We start from the raw sequence: 17,145 nt of genomic DNA on the forward strand, positions 1-17,145 counted from the left end.
GCCTAAGGCCGCGTGGTGCTGTTCTGTAGTTAATTGTGTCTTGGTCTCAGTGGAAGGTCCATGTACAGCAGCTTTGTGTTTGCTGGAAGAAAAGTACAATATGTATAACCTTGATTTATGGCTTAAGCTACCTGTGTATGCATGAAAGGTTCAACTGATTTGTGTGCTTCGTATATTTTGGGGGTTTTAACAATTGCAAATTCATTAAAGGGAAAACAAAACAACCAGAAAAACACCAGAAGAAGGACCTCCAACCGGCTTACATTAACAATACATTTAAATATCAATGCATCCATTTTAATTTACACATATTGATCAGTATATTATTTTGCAAGCAAAATTATTTCCTGGTTACCTGTTGCCACACTTGCTTCGATCAGCTCTGCCTCCTTACAGAATTTTTAAAAAGAGCTGAAGCAGAAGTTGGCATTTGGAATTGCAAATGCAGAAGGCTTTGGTTTAGAATAAGAATGCTTGAAAGACATTGCAGATGTAGCACTCACTTTGTGCCTTCAAAGCTTTTCATGTTTCTTGCTCTGCTGTTCAGGAACTCAACCATTCTTTTCCATTACCCCGCCCCAAACCAACATGGCCACTGAGCATTCTGTCATTACCAAACTGTTTGTGGGGTTCGCCATAGCTTAGGGTTTGTTTATTCTTTGCCTGAAGGCTTTCTGTAGTTCTGTTTAAAAAAACCCAACAACCCTGATTATCTGTGCAAAGGCACTTGCAGCCTGAACATTGGAAACAGAGGGAATTACATTGCCTTAAATCCATTACAAGTTTTAGATTTTTCTGTTTTAGTTTATGCTGTTTTTAATGCAAATGTTAATTTGATTGGAAGTTGCTTTGAGTTGCTTTTCTCAGGGAAAAAAGCAACCAATAACTAAAAGCAACCAATAAGTTCATTAATAAGTAGATGTGAAAATTACCCATGCAATTGAATTGGGGCGCTATTAGTTGTTTACTGAATCAGAATCGGTTGGTGTTTTGTCTCAAACTGAAACCTATAATTAACATACAGTATATTTAAATCTTTAAAGGATGCAAGTGTGATTTGTTCCAAACAAGTAAATGTTGATAGGAAATGTCAAAACATTTGCTCTAAAATAATTCCTCGGTAGCTTATGCTTCCCTAGTTGATTTTCTTCATGGGCTCTATCTTGTAGGTGGAAGAAGAAATCCAGACTTTGTCACAGGTACTAGCTGCTAAAGAGAAGCACCTAGCAGAAATAAAGAGAAAACTGGGGATCAGTTCACTGCAGGAGCTGAGGCAGAACCTTTCCAAAGGGTGGCAAGATGTCACAGCAACAAATGCGTATGTTTCTTCACTTAAATTATTTTGCCTGAATGCAAGGGATGGGCTTGAGTTTCCTCATCAGCTGAATTTGGTGGGCTTTCTCAGAGGAAGCCTTTGTTTCAGGATCTAGTGATGGCAGGTTATATGTTTGCAGTGAGGGTTTTAGCAGGACCATTCAGAGGAGACCATTCTTTCTGAAATGTTAGTTTTCTATACTCCTGGATTCTCTTCGGCGATGAGAGAGCATTCAGACACTTTGCATGAAGCCTGAGCTAGGAAAACTTTGTGAATCGGTCCTTAATGTCTTGGCAAGGTTTAGTCAAGGCAGAAGGTAGCTTCTTTCCAGGATTGATTAGAATGGTCATGCCATTAAGTGTTTGGCTCTTCCGATGTTGTTTAATGACAACTCTCATCAATCCCTGGCAGCATGACCTTTGGTCAGGGTTAAGCTGTAGTTCGGCACATATATTGGAGGCAGTGTTTCTTTGGATGTCTGGGAGATTGTGGGTGTGAGAATGCCATTGCAATTGTTTTTGAATATTGATGTTTTTATTGTGAAAACACTTCCAATGTATTTTATGGGAAGCAATAAATGGAATCAAATACATACTTTATTCATTTCTATACCCCAAAGACACACACACATCTCAACATTACATCAATTTATCATTCTCATTGTCCACTGTGGGAGAAGAATGCTGGGCTAGACATAATAATAATACATTATTTAATTATTAATTATATTTATTATTTATTATATTATTTATTATTATTATGTATTTATTATTTATACCCTGCCCATCTGGCTGGGTTTCCCCAGCCACTCTGGGCAGCTTCCAACAAAATTGGAACAAAATATTAAAATACAATAATCTATTAAACACAGTGTATTAGACACAGGGCTGCACTTAAGTAACATCTGCAGGACCACAGCTTCCTGTCCCTGTTCTTAAGCACGTGTGTTGAACATGTGGCCAGATGGTTCATTCTTTCTGGTCAGCTACAGTTGCTGAAAACGCCTAATGCAACTGTGGGTAAAAGACTCAATATGGCGTATTGGCACCATCATCTAAGACAAAAGAACCTGGATGTGTTGCAGTTTTCTAGAAGTTTTTCTGGTTAAGTCTGATAGGAAGATGAGGCAACTCTCCCAGCTGTTTACTTACCGCACAAATTGTATCGTGTAGCAAATATTTTGCCATGTATGTTGCGAAAGAGATGTGTTATTGGCAAACCTTTTCCATTTTAAACCAAATTAGTTATTCCATGTGCTCTCCTGTAAATGCCTTGTTGTGACTTGTTAGTTATGCCACTTTTACAAAAAGAGAGAGTTCTAAACCCAGTTTCTCTCATTTTGATAGAGGAAAGGGACGCAGGATACAAAAGCTAACTTTTCAGAAAAATTTGATGTACTGAAGCTAGTGTTCACTGGAAATGCTAAGGGCTGAAGAAGCTTATACAGTGGTACCTCAGGTTACATATGCTTTGGGTTGTGTATTTTCAGGTTACGTACAATTTTAACCTGTAAGTAGGTAACCCAGAAGTGAGTGCAGCCTGGACATCGGCAGGGGCCTGCGGAGGCCTTTGCAATCGGCTTCCGGCTGCAGAGGCTCTTGGAGGCCTCGCTGCTGCCTGGAGCACAGCCTGGACATCGACGGGGCCTCCACAATCGGCCTCCGGCTAAAGGCAGTGACACACGGCTTCGCCGCGTCCCAATTTGTTGACGTCTTGAAGCCTGGTTAGGCGGCTGTAGCCGGGCTGCGTGTGAGAGGAGCGAAGAGGGGGCGCGATTGGAACCTGCTCGAAGAGACCCCCCTCCCGCCATGTCACCCCGCTCCCTCGGTGGGCTTCTTCTACTGCTGTGCCTGCTTGGAGACGCCATCGCCAGGTGAGCCGAGGGGCGTGGGAAGGGGCCGGGAGGAAAAGGTGCCGCCCCACCGGTGCTCGCAGGTGGCCTCACGGTAGGGTGGAGCCCCCCTCACCCCTCACTGCTGCCGAGGGGGATTCGTCTCACCCGCGCCTCGCAGCCACCTCTCCCCTTCCCCACAGGGGCAGCTTCGCCTTCCTCTTCCCACGCGGGACGGGTGAGCCTGTGCTCCCTTCCCTGGTTATGGCCGTTATGGAGCCCTGCCCAGGGTGACCGGGAAGAAGGCCGGTTTGCTGCCGCTTTCGCAGCTTGTGCAGACTTGGGAGTTTCGATTGGTTGGTAGAGTCGTGTATCCGGCCAGGACTATGTTGAAAGCCCTGTTCAGCCATGGACCACGCTCAGCCTAGCCCACTTCACAGGGTTGTTGTGAGAGATTGTAGGAAGGCCTGTGCCTTGGGCTCCTTTAAGGAAAAGCAGGTTATAGATGTGGTACGTGACACAGAAGTAGATGCTGCCTCTCACATCGCGTTGTTGTAAGGGTTGAGATGCTAGTGCACTGGAAACAGGCAGGAACTGAATGGAGGCCAGTGCACTGTGGCCTGATCCAAAAAAAGGGGGAGGTACTGTTTGGGCTGTGTTTGTCTCCTCTGAAGGAACAGTTTCACAGCCTGGGGATAGTTCATCCATCATTGTCAAGGTGCAGGTTGTTGCTGTCATGGAGCACCTTTTACTGACTTATCCATGCTCTGATAACCCTCAGATTAGACAACTGTGATACATTATTACAGGATCCAGCAACCTTCTGAGAGGGACTTCCCCCTACATTGTGCTGTCTCAGCTTTCAAGTCTGCCAGGGAGGTGCTTTTGGTAATACTGTACATTGATTATTGCCTTCATTTTATGGATCAATGGTCTCGTTAGACAGTAAAATTTGTGTTAAATTGCTGTTTTAGGGGGTGTTTTTCATCGTCTGGAACGGATTAATTCACTTTCCATTACTTTCAATGGGAAAGTTCACTTCAGGTTAAGTATGCTTCAGGTTAAGTACAGACTTCCGGAACCAATTAAGTACAGTACTTAACCTGAGGTACCACTGTATAAGCTGCCATACTAGCAATGCATGGCTTCTTAATTTCAAGTGCACTAGGAGCAAAGTAATACGTATGCCTGATCCAACACTTGTGGGGCAGGTGTTTGAGAATTGTGATAATAGGTTGACTTTTTTTTTTAATTTAGGTATAAGAAGACATCAGAAACACTGTCTCAAGCTGGGCAGAAAGCTTCTGCTGCATTCTCAACAGTTGGCTCTGCAATAACGAAGAAGTTGGAAGATGTGAAGTATGACTTTAATTTTCCCCTCGCCTGTAGTAATATCTGTTTACACTGCATAGCGTTTCAACAGTGCCAAACACAAAATTGCAAACCCTTCCAAGAGTGCAGAGTTTGTGGATTGCAGCTGGGAACTGACAGCTTGATTCTATAACTAAGCCATTTATTTTGACATGAACGCGCAGGGAACTACCACCTCTGGCCTTGTGCTAATGACATTCTTTTTTTTTTTAATGGGTGGGTGGGGACTGTGCCACTTACATGTGAAATGGTCCCCAGTCCATTGAATGGGCTAGTAGTGATCCACATTGAGACTTGCATCTTCCCAATGTGCCTTGATTAGGTTCCTCCTATTCTGTGCACTTCCCAAGATATTTAGGTGCCTGAGTCTGCAAATTGTGTTTCCTTCCCGAGTGTTAAAAAAGTTATAGCTGCATTGTGCTTCTCTCTAACAAAACCACACAATCTGCCATCTGAAGCAGGCCGCCTCAACCTACCTAACAGTTGGGCCGGTACTGCACTGAATTGATAAGACTAGTCCTGGAGAGCTCCTGCATCTAGATGTTCCTTTCTTGATGTAATCATGTTGGAGGGTAGGCAGTCGGTTGGAATGGGGTTAAACAAGTCGCATGTTCTCTCTTCTTCGGTTACTTGTACACTGGGAAAGAGAGAAGCCATCAAGCTACCAAAAGCAAGCATGTGGGAGCTGCATGAACCCCAGGCATATAGAAATAAACCAAGAACATTCTGGGTACCTGCATTTTTGTGAAAACTAACTCCCCTCCTAGAATTGTGGTTTACAATACTTCTCATCTTTTACTCTGTTTATATGTTTTGTACTGTTGGTGAGGTTTTCTGGGGGTGAGGGATGGAACGTACTTGTGTTGGGTTGTAACATCTCTAGGTATCCTTAGCAGAGGATGCGTGAACTGTAGCTTTGAATTCTATTTCCTGGAAGCGTTCTTTTTATAAAAATATTTGCATTGTTTCTGAGGTTGAAGGGCCCGATTGTTTTTCTTCATTATAAAGCAGTGGTTGTGGGAGCTTGTGATGAAACCTCATGGTATAACAGCAGGCACACAGTGACCTGGTTTGCATGTCAAGCTAAGCCAAACTTTGAACATGAATGTATGAAGGTGTGGACCCTTGAAGAAGAGCTTGCAGTCGTGTTGCTCCTCCCTGGCCCTTTTATAGCTGCTGCACTGCACTAAGGTTTGGCTTTAGCATGTCCCCCGAACCTGTAACCAGCTTGCTTTTGGCTACATCCCATGGCTAATATTCAGGGAGCTTAGCATGTGTCCCAATCTGGGCTTTTGTTTAAGCTTGGCTCAGTTCTGTGCAGCTCAACATGGCAGCAAAAAAGGACTGGGGAGTGGCAAAGTGGCTGCAGTTTCCTCTTTGGGAGCCTGCACTAAGCCAAGTTTGGGCTCTGTGTTACACTCTGGGCAGCTTCTCGTGTAGACGACACAAAAATTTGCATCTTTCTTATTTAAGTTTGTGGGTGCTTGCACTCAGATTTCTTCACTCAGAAGCAAAATCACTTGCATTTAATTGCACAATATTCCCTTGGAACTGCTGAATCTCAGAGCTAGATTTCATTGCTGAAAACGAACCCTTCACTTCTGTTGCTGCCGTTTTCTTCTGTAGTCAGTTAACATATAAGTGCTACTTCAAGCTCACTTCTTTTACTGTGAAAATCCCTGTGTGTTTATACTGGAACTTTCTCTTTATTTTTAAATGTTTGCTTGGTGTCCTACAGAGTGCACGCATTTACACATTCCTTTAGGTAAGATTGTGAAGAGTTACTGTAGAGCATGCAAGTAGTCTTTCTGTTGTCTAGTGGATAGCTCCTGACTGACCATAATACTGGGTAACTTGAAGAGGGCTAAAGTAGTTTTTAGGGTATTCCTTCCACACCACAAAAAACTTTTCAAAAAGTGTTTAATAGATTATTAGAAATACTGGGTTGTATCCAATAAAGTCGTCCTCAGAGAAGACCCATTTGCGGAAGGGACGTGGGAGATAGCACATGGCAACTCTGAAGAGCACTTCAATGTTGATAGCCATATATAATATGTGAAATTCAGGGGAGGGGGGGAGAGTCCTGTGAAGTTGATTGCAATAGCAATGCAATTAAATAAGGAATGGAAGAGGTGAAGGGAGCCAGGGAAAGAGCAGAGGGTTTCTGTGGTGAGTGGAAGGATGCTGTCTGGATACCACATCCATCCATCCATGGACAGGTGCCTTACCTGTTGAGAGCCAAACAGAGGGATAGACCTTGAATACAGGTTTCTCAGAGGTCAGATCTACCCCAGGTTTTGCCACCTCGCAATCACAAGATGTACCAGAAATGTTAGGCCTGTTATTTGATAGTTGGTTTGAATTTTTTTACTATGAGTAATTTCTGCAGATTCCTATGAACCAAGCTTCCCCTGGATTGAGCACTTAAACATATTGAATAGCCCGTTTCAGGGGAATGTTACCAACGATCAAATAACAACAGATTGCCTTTGTTAAGGAAGAGAGTCTTAGCAAGAACAGTCTCGTTGCCCCCTAGCACAAACCACACTTGTAGGTGGGATTCAACCAGTGAGTCCCCTTAGTGGAAGCCCTGTGCAAGGACTTTCACTTGTGCAGTTAAGCTTCTCTCCTCTCCTCCCAAATGACTTTTTTTGGGGGGGGGAGGGTATTGGGAGAATCACTGAAACAGCACACAGGGGGATCATTCTGTCTGGCAAGCTTGAAATGTTTGCCACGATGGAATGATTTTCTTAGCATGACGTTGAATTTCTCCCTTTAAGGTAATACTCTTCTACTTTATTGGAGCACAGAAATGAGCAATAGCTTTTCTTATTTATCTAAAACTCAGATATTTTTCCTGCCCCCTCTCTAGTTCCTTCTATTATATGACTGAATGTTTCAGACCTGCTGGGGAAAGTAGAAGGGGATAGTAATGTGCACATAACACATTCTTCCAGTGGAACATCTGAAGAGGGAGATTTCTGTTGCCTCGCCTCCGCAGTGAGACACCTGGGCACCAAACAAGAATAGAGGCAAGATAATCCTCCTTTGGATGATGGCACTGGAAGAATGAAAAGCAAACGATGTGTCTGCTGAACTTCCCTGTGCAGGATCACAATAGCAAAAAAACATTTTACCTTTTAATTCTTAGCAGTTTTGACTATTGCTCACTTCCAACACCGGGCACTATATTCCTTTAGAAACATTGGAAGTTTCTTTATACTGAATCATACCAGTTGGTCCATCAAGTTCAGTGTTGTCTACACTGACCGGCAGTGGATTTCAGGCAGGGTTTCTCACAGCCTTCCTTTGGAGGTGCCATGAATTGATGCTGGGACACTGCATGCAGATCAAATGCTCTGCCACTGAGCTATGGCCCTTTGGGGCATGCTGTAGCTACAGTAAGCATTTCGAGGAAGATAGCTTGTCTTTAATGCCTAGTACAAATCCCAGCCCTAAGCAAGTGGAAAGTGTGCTGTATTCTTTCCAGTTCCATTGTCAATGATTGTGCAGCACTTTTGAGAGAAATTGGATCTGTGGCAATATAGGTCAAGGGGATGCAGGGATAGCAGCAGAACTGAGGCTGCTACCTGACAACCTTGAGGCTGCTTCATCGCCAAAGAGCAGAACAGTTGGAAAATCAGGAAGAGGAAAACAGTAAAGAGCTTATGTGTGAGAGAAAGTAGCAACCAAGATGATAGGGCAAGAAAGTGAATAGATGTTAAAAGGTGAAAATTAGAGGTTAAGCTCTGATGTGCCTGGGGGAATGATGTGAGTGAGAGGTGCATGTTCACAGCGCCGTCTTAAGCGCTCCCGGCGCCGTGGTGTGCCAAATCCTCCGGCGCCCGCCGGATCCCTCCGGCACCCTCCCGCCCCGTTCCGGCGCCCTCCCGCCCCGTTTCCCAGCGCGATGGGCGGGTGGGCGCCGCGCGCAGCGCGGGTGCAACAGACGCTGCTGCGCGGCAGGCGGGCGGGCAGGCGCAGCTGCGCGGCGGACCGGCGCCATGGTGCCCTGCGCCACCCAGCCTGCACGTAGGGCCGGGCCTGCATGTTCACACGTGCACCTTGAGTCGCTTTTGTGGTATATGTGGTGGTATGAATGCCAACTTCCTAGTCTGTAGATGGTGGGGTTTTGGTTGTCTATGCCCAGCATTCAGAAGAGCTGTTAGCAGTCTTCACAAGGGTAAAAAAATTCAAATGTTAAAATATGATCCAGTTACTTAAACTCAAAGCTAGGAGACAACCTACAGTGTGAACCATACAGTACTCCTTGAGTAGACCCATTGAAATCAATTCAGAAGTTATAGTAATCATGACTTAGTTGGACTCAACCCTATGTAGCTAGTATCAGTTGTGTAGTTGGCAAACTAATTGGTGTTTCCCAAACTGTATACAGAAATAGTTTAGAATCATAGAATCATAGAGTTGGAAGAGACCACAAGGGCCATCCAGTCCAACCCCCTGCCAAGCAGGAAACACCATCAAAGCATTCTTGACATATGGCTGTCAAGCCTCCAAAGAAGGAGACTCCACCACACTTCTTGGCAGCAAATTCCACTGTCGAACAGCTCTTACTGTCAGGAAGTTCTTCCTAATGTTTAGGTGGAAGCTTCTTTTTTGTAGTTTGAATCCATTGCTCCGTGTCCGCTTCTCTGGAGCAGCAGAAAACAACCTTTCACCCTCCTCTATATGACATCCTTTTATATATTTGAACATGGCTATCATATCACCCCTTAACCTTCTCTTCTCCAGGCTAAACATACCCAGCTCCCTAAGCCATTCCTCATAAGGCATTGTTTCCAGGCCTTTGACCATTTTGGTTGCCCTCTTCTGGAGACGTTCCAGCTTATATAGGAACATAATTGAAACATTCGGACCAGCTTAAGTGAGAACCATTTTTGCTTTTTCTCAAGATGGAATGCGTTTCTGTAGAACAACCTGTCCCTGGTTATAAGCTGATAACTTTTTGTTTTAGCTTCCTGATCATCTGGAACATGTCATAAAACTGGCTTGTTTAACAACCGCATCACTAAACCCGGATAGGCTTGGCAGCCTATCTGACGGCCTATAAAGTAACAGCTCACCATAACAGTGTAGTGACTTCCCCAAGGCATTATCTACTCCTGTGTTGCTGAAGGAACAAGCATTATTAGTATACTGAAAGCTATTGTGATCCACTGTATAGTTATTGATAGTCCAGATCCGATTCTTCCTTGCACTTTTCCAGGCTGGGTGAACAGATAAAAGAATAGGTGCCTGGTATATCCTGCAGGATGGTTGTGAGGATGAACATAAAGATAATATAAAGAACATGAAGTGCTAATATAAAAAGAGGAGTGGTTTTTGGCAGAAGCTGATTGGCCCCATTCTGAAAACACATTGATATTGACTAACATGTTTGATCATGTTTATATCCCTAGGTTAAGGTTTTAAAATTCTGGGTGTACTTCTGAAGTTTACACTCAGGCCTAATCTGATTAATCTATGATGTTTGGCATTCTTGACTAAATCTGATCAGTTACATTAAGAACCACCCTGTGGAGTTTGTTTACTAACCTAGCATGATGTGCTTATATGTTGCTACTGCTTGCCTCTTAGTGGTGCATGGTGACAAATTTGCTTGCCTGTTTTGAGTGTGTTGGATAAATATTCTGATAATGTGTTGCTACATGAAATGGCAGGGACATGGCACACCTCTCCTCATAATCTGACTGATTCTCCTTTCTTTTAACGCTGCCGTGTAGTATACGTTGTCTACAACATTCAATTAGCATGCCTGCTATGAGGTAATGTATGTAATTGCACTAAGTTTTAGTTCCTATTCTAATGTAAGCAGGGACAAATAATCTTGATTGCTGCAAATGCATATTTAAAACAGGTAAAGGTGTATTTGACTTGCCCCATATAGAGTGCTAAATACCAGTTGTGAGAACATCATATGGCATCGTATGTGACGCATAGCATTGCGTATGATGTCTGTTGCAGGGGGTGGAGAAAAAACACACAAATAAAACAAAAGAATAATTGGGAGCTTTAAAGCGTGCTGCCTATGGCTTCTTGACAAATGGGGTTTTCATTTGGTATTTAGTGCCAAATGCAAGATGGGATAGGCTACACTTCAGAGTTCAGCTGATTGGTGCTGGCTGAATATCAGCCCAGTTTGATGTTACGCTGGTCTGTAAAGGGAAATGTTTAATTTGACAACAGATGATTGAGGTGGGTGGCCCAGCTTGTCTGGCAAGTGCCCCCAGGGAGCGTGTGTGTCAGAATCTGGCCCACTGACCGGATCTAGTTCCCCCCTCCCCTGGCATATAGGATTGGGCTGGAAAATAATGAAATTTAAAAAAGGGAATTGTATAATTGGAATCGTGCAGGCTACTGACTGTCACCATAGCTGCATCTTAAAAGTACTGTTCTGCTCTTCATGTTTTTCTTTAAGTGGTTGGCCATTGCATATACGGTACATTTTCTAAGGCCAAACAAGAAATGTAACTCTTGTTTTCCTTCCTGAATAGAAATTCCCCAACATTCAAGTCCTTTGAAGAGAAAGTGGAAAACTTAAAGGTAAATCTCCTAACTACAAATTTCATTCCTAAAATAATTTTTTAAAAATTAGCTGAGATTTCTAAGAATACTTGGTCTGTGAGTATTTTGCTTCCTTGGAACAGTGGAGAACATTTAACTACTATGGTGTCTACTAACACTACCACATCGTTGGGAACTAAATGAAGCTTAAGTTCTGCATTGTTGGAAGAGAAAAGAGAGGGCAGGTTATTGGTTCTTAAGGGGACCAGAATGAAGTGTGCTCAGTAGAAACAGCCTGAGAAATGCATTAGCAGGACAGTGTTAGTTTCCTCCTTTCTCTCCCCATATACCAATTGGAAGCACAGTTGAAACTCTCAGGAAGTCAAACTTGCATTGAATTAGTAGCTTATACAATGCCTTGTGTGCACCTACACCCCGAGGATATGCTTAAGGTAGGCTACTAAAATTATAATGATTTAAATAAATTTTGTACACCCGTAATATCATCATCATCATGTGCCTATTAAAATAAGTCATGACAGCATAGAAAATAAATCTTACTGGGCAGCGTTTTAGCTATTGACCTTACTTGATTTTTTTTAGTATGTCTGTCCGGGTGTGGCATTTATGCAACCACAATTATGCAAATTGGCCTAACCATCTTTTTGCCTTATCTGTAAGGCACAGAGATGGTTGTTTTAACACGTTGCTTGCATGTCAAATTGAGATTACATCATTTATCTACCTCTGGTATTTTACTACAAAGTTTCCTCTACTATTGCTGGGGCTAAACTTAATCTGTATGCTAAGATGCTCACGTGTGCACACTTTATTCAGTTGTATCAACCTGTTTTCCAAAAGCTCAGAACTGAAACTGTTCCCAGTAGAAATACATAATGGATTTTAAATTGCTGCATAAAGAACAAAATTATTCTGTATTCAGGTTTCTGCTTTGGACATTGGGAGAAGGAAGTTTCATAATTGTGGGGCAGCTATGGGAAGCACCTGTGTTCCCTTGCTATCTAAACGTGGATTACACAAAGAGACAGAGAGAAATAATATTTGAGTATATAGCCATAGACTGTTAACCATAATTGCAGTTTAACTTCTAAAGAGTGTAATCTGAAGTCTCTAAATCTCTCTTCAGTATAAGGTTGGGGGAACCAAGCCTCCTGGGGGTGACTTTGGAGAGGTCTTGAACTCTGCTGCCAATGCCAGTGCCACAGAAGCTACTACAAAGCAGACAGAAGAGGAGACTCAATGATTGTCCTGCCTTCCTTGTGCTACCCACTGCCAGATGCTACAAGCAAATGCTGAAGCACAACACCTCTGCTGTAGACTCTTCCAGGATGTCCTTCTGTTTAGCACTTAGCTTTATAGCTGTTCAATGTAAATCGTTTCTATAGGTTCAGAGTATTTTTGAAACCATAAAATACACTCTTGCCTATGTTATCTGTGGGATGGGGAATTTTTATGCATTTTGAGTATTTAAAAAGATTTATTTCTGGTCCAAAGAAATCATTAAGGTTTTACAAAAGGTTTAGAAATGGGACTCAACACTGTATAAGATAGGTGCTGGGACGAATAGCAGTTGCTTCATGCCATGTCTCTTCATACTTAATTCACTGTCAAAACCTTTGAAAACTTCATTGTTTTAAGTGTGTACCTTTAATTGGTTCTGTTGCAAGAGGTTCCACTGGCAGAATAAGCTTGCTTTGATATTGCAATGTTAAGTTATCAGTGTATGTGTTGTGGTCTTGGTAAGTGGACACTGAAAGTAGGGTGATTCCAACAAACATTCACTATGTTTATGGTTTCCCTAAAAAAAATAAAAATCCTGATAGTAAACTTATCTGAACAGTTCCAACTAGCAGAGATGCCGTTTTCTCCTGGGTATTGGAAGTTGACTTCCAGAAGTAAAATGAGGCAAGCTGTTAACATAAATTAAAAGCCTACTGCAAAGGGAGTGGTTTAGAAGCACCATACTTATAAAAATAAAATGGTTGCTCCCTTCCGCTTGCTAATTGATGAAAAGGAACATTAGACTAAAAGTCCATGTTATTTCTGCTGCTTATAACACTCCCCCCTCTCAAGAAAGAAAGAAAGAAAGAAAGAAAGAAAGAAAGAAAGAAAGAAAGAAAGAAAGAAAGTGTATGGTGCAAACAGTGCAGTCAGCTATGCATTTCCATTTGGGGAAAATGCACATTGGAATGTAGTCATTATAGACCCAAGCTCTGAATTGGCTGTAGTGGAAGATTGGAATAAGATAAAGTGGGCAATCTCACAGCCTGGAAATACAAAAATGAGCACGGTCAGCTCTTTCTATGCTTAAAAATGTTCTCTTAACTGAAACCTGTTGCTGATCTTGTAAAAAGACTTGGCTTCCTAGAAGCTAAATGCACTCCCACCTTGTATGTATACTGTGTGCCTGCATTAGACAAATTTCTGGCACACTGTAAGGTTATATTTAGCAGAAGTGTTTTGCCACATTAATCACAAAGCTTGAAATGAACTAGAACACATTCTTAAAAGGTGCATTGCAACTTAGGCTTCATCTTTATAGCTGCACCAGAGCTGCCACAAATAATGCCTATGAAGCAATTTTGCTGTATTTGACAGCGTTCTGTAGCATTTCAGATTTAGCCTCAATACTTGATTACTTGTTAAAATAAAAGCATTGTCTTCTCAGATGTAAAATGCTACTTTGAGTTGGCTTGTATCTTTTAAACAAGGTTATCATTTTCAAATGGTGGTCTCAATTAGAGCTTCTAAATTTGAGAGAGCGCTTCCTTTCTAGATGGGGTTGGAGGAGGAGCATTTTGCTCACTGATGCAACCTGGGCACCCAGATACTTGTGATGGGATGCAGCAGTACCCCAAGGTGCTTGAGAGCTATGAAAATCCTATTTGTTTTAGGCCATATTCTCAAAAGTCATGTCTGGACATCAGTTTCCGTTTGGATCCCATTTTCAGTTTCAAAGAATGGTCATATACCAAGTAAGTACTGGAATTCCAGGATTTGATTTGGAGAAGTAAGTCCAGAGAATTGGGTGTCAAGCTTTGGATCTTTATTGTCATTGAGTGTTGTTATACTTACCACTCCCCCACCCCCAAGGCTTACTCTGTCTCCAAAAATATTTAGGTCTTACACAGTTTTAAATATAAGGAACTTTATTATACCTAAAATAGGCTAGTCTCACAATAGCCACAAGGTGGAAGCACTTGAACAAACTATTTTAAATGAATATATTGAGATAAACCATTATATTTACAACAGCAAGAGGGCGTTTTGTTTTCTAAACTTTTGAAAAAGTAATGTTTCAGGCATGTTTATGTCTTGTGTTGAAACCAAGCATCTACTTCTGTTACTTTAATATCCCAATTTTTCGGTAACAGAAGGATCACAAGTACAGTACAGTACAGTGGAACCTCGGTTTATGAACACCTCGGTTTATGAATTTTCGGTTTATGAACGCCGCGGACCCATCTGGAACGGATTAATTCACTTTCCATTACTTTCAATGGGAAAGTTCGCTTCAGTTTATGAACGCTTCAGTTTATGAACAGACTTCCGGAACCAATTACACCCATGCTTCGGGTTAAGTACGCTTCAGGTTGAGTACTCTGCGGACCCGTCTGGAATGGATTAATCCACTTTCCATTACTTTCAATGGGAAAGTTCGCTTCAGTTTATGAACGCTTCAGTTTAAGTACTCCGTGGACCGTCTGAAATGGATTAATTCACTTTCCATTACTTTCAATGGGAAAGTTCGCTTCAGTTTATGAACGCTTCAGTTTATGAACAGACTTCCAGAACCAATTGTGTTCATAAACCGAGGTACCACTGTATAGAACTATAGTCCGCTGCAGTCTTGCTCTGCTCGTGCCATAGGGTTAGACACCTGTGCACAAATTCTTGGAAATCGGCAATATTTGTTTTCCCCATTTTTGCCTTAAAGTTAGTCCTGTTTAATAAAACAGTATCAGGGCAATGGAAAATAGCAAACATGATACAATTTAAGGCGGTGTGATTCATAATACACTATGATAACATTCAGTACAGCGCAACAACCTACCGGTATATCATCTGCTTATATAAAGTATTTGACACTGTTCTTCAAAAGTTGACTTAGAACTTAATTAAATTTCAAATTCATGTGGTAAAGCCCTTGAAATTAATTGTCATTGGACTACAACTCCCATTACCCCAGACCATTGTCCATGTTGGGCCGCGGGCGATTTGTGCTAGTTACCCACCCTTCCCCTCCTTCCACTTCCTCTGGCACATGGTCTTAGAGAGGAGTGGTGATGTCTCTCAAGTAACACTGGGTTTTGGAGTACAAGGTTATATGCACAACAAAACTAACAAGCTCTGATTTAGTCTTCTCCAATATTGGAGAACCTGTTTAGCTTCAGGGGCCATTACTAGAGGCCTGGGGTATATGCTCATGGCAACCTGATCTATAGAGTCTGGTCAAAAGCTATATACATAACTGACCATACCATTGGGCAGATTGAAGCAGGCATATTGTTTGTAAGGAGATTTCTTCTTGGTATGCTGCTGCTGGTTTAATGGTGACAAGACTCCACATCTTGCCTGGCTCTAGCAAAGGCCAATGCCCAAGAGGGTCATAAAAAGAAGCAAGCTGGGTTAAGCCAATGGCCCATCTAGTCCAGCAATTCTTTCTCGCAATGGCCAGCCAGATGCCTATAGGAAGCTTCCAAACAGGACTTGTGTGAAATAGCACTCTCCCCACTTCCTGTTCCCAGCAATTGTTCTCCACCAATTTAGCAGCAACAAAACAAAGTAACTCGGGTGAAGGAGCTATAACCACTGCCAGTGGGGGAATTGGACGAGAGTGGTGGTGAAATCTCTTGTGCTAGCCCTGATCTCAGCCTCATGTACCTCATAACACTTTGGGGCTAAAGTTTGTAGACTACAGTCATACCTTTGTTCTCGAATGACTTGGTACTCGTCCGTTTTGGCTCCTGAACGCCGCAAACCCTAAAGTAACTGTTCTGGTTTGTGAACGTTCTTTGGAAGCCGAATGTCCGATGCTCCTGCAGCCAATCGGAAGCTGCGTCTTGGTTTTCAAAGGTTTGAGAACCAAGGTACAACTGTATTGGTATAATTTTACTGCTATTTTAAGTAGCATTGGAATGATTTTAAGTTGTGGGATATAGGGCATAAAAAAATTAAAAAGTGTGTGTCTGCATAAGGATCCACAATGTCTAAATTAAGGAACTGGTATCGGTAGCTACAGCTCCCATAATAAGCAAGATTGCCGTCTGGTTTAAGCGCATGCGCGGTTCTCTCTCTCCAGGCTGTCGCCGTTCACAAAGCCAAGGACACTTAAGCTCCTTTCCGCACCGCCAGCGGGGTCAGCCACGTGACGAGATGATTCCTTGCGTGATTTCTCCTTGTAAGGGAAGGGGCGGGCGTCAACGGCCGTCGCTCACGCGCGAGGAATCCAAGCGGGCTGGTTGCTACGGAACTTCATACGGGCGGAACTACAGTGAGAAGGGTTGGGCCTCCCTAGGCTACTTCCGGCGTGAGTCGCAGATACGTTCAAACCTTTCTGCCTCTCGGGGCGGGCTTTGAGAAGGGACCATTTCCGGCGCAGGAGGAGCTTGGCCGACTGGAAAGCGCGGGACAGGTGTTTGCCATGGCGGCGGCCGTTATCGTCGCGGCGGCAGCGAGACACCTGAGAGCCTCTTTGTTAGAGACACGAGTCCTCTGCGGGGCTACAGGAACGACAGTTGGCTGGCGGCGCCAAGGTCTTTCGGGGCCAAGAGGCGGCGGAAGCGAGGTGCGGCGCGCGCGGACGTGCATCCCTTCTTACCCTCCCCCTGCTTCCTTCTAGCATGGCTTGAGTTTGTTCCGGGGCGGAGGGCGACAAACCCGGCCCTGCTAGTGGATGTGTGTCAGTGGATGCTTTTTTTGTGGGGGAATCTCCCCTCCCCTCCTCCCAGCCCCCTTCTTTGCCTCCCTTTTTCCTCTCACGTCTACTTCTGAGAGGGGCTGCCTGGCCACGTGTGTGCGTTTACTCGGAAGCCGGTCCCGCAGACTTACATAGAGTAATTAATTACCCCCAGGTAAAATA

The 17,145-nt window shown here is 43.2% G+C and overlaps 1 protein-coding gene across 4 annotated transcripts in view; it reads left to right on the forward strand.

Moving 5' to 3' along the window:
• TPD52 (tumor protein D52) overlaps positions 1-13,465 on the forward strand; it is a 38,625-nt gene extending 25,160 nt beyond the window's left edge. For 2 of the 4 annotated variants that reach the window (XM_060277738.1, XM_060277740.1), the window contains exons 3-7: positions 1,170-1,318; positions 4,404-4,505; positions 10,262-10,303; positions 11,033-11,081; positions 12,190-13,465. In XM_060277738.1, the coding sequence (XP_060133721.1) occupies positions 1,170-1,318; positions 4,404-4,505; positions 10,262-10,303; positions 11,033-11,081; positions 12,190-12,306 (459 nt within the window). In that variant the 3' untranslated portion in view covers positions 12,307-13,465. The remainder of the gene's footprint in view (positions 1-1,169; positions 1,319-4,403; positions 4,506-10,261; positions 10,304-11,032; positions 11,082-12,189) is intronic. The other 2 variants (XM_060277737.1, XM_060277741.1) reach the window with 1 other exon arrangement.
• Positions 13,466-17,145: the final 3,680 nt, after the last annotated feature.

This window comes from Zootoca vivipara, chromosome 8 (assembly GCF_963506605.1).
Source record: "Zootoca vivipara chromosome 8, rZooViv1.1, whole genome shotgun sequence".
NCBI classification, from domain to species: Eukaryota; Metazoa; Chordata; class Lepidosauria; order Squamata; family Lacertidae; genus Zootoca; species Zootoca vivipara.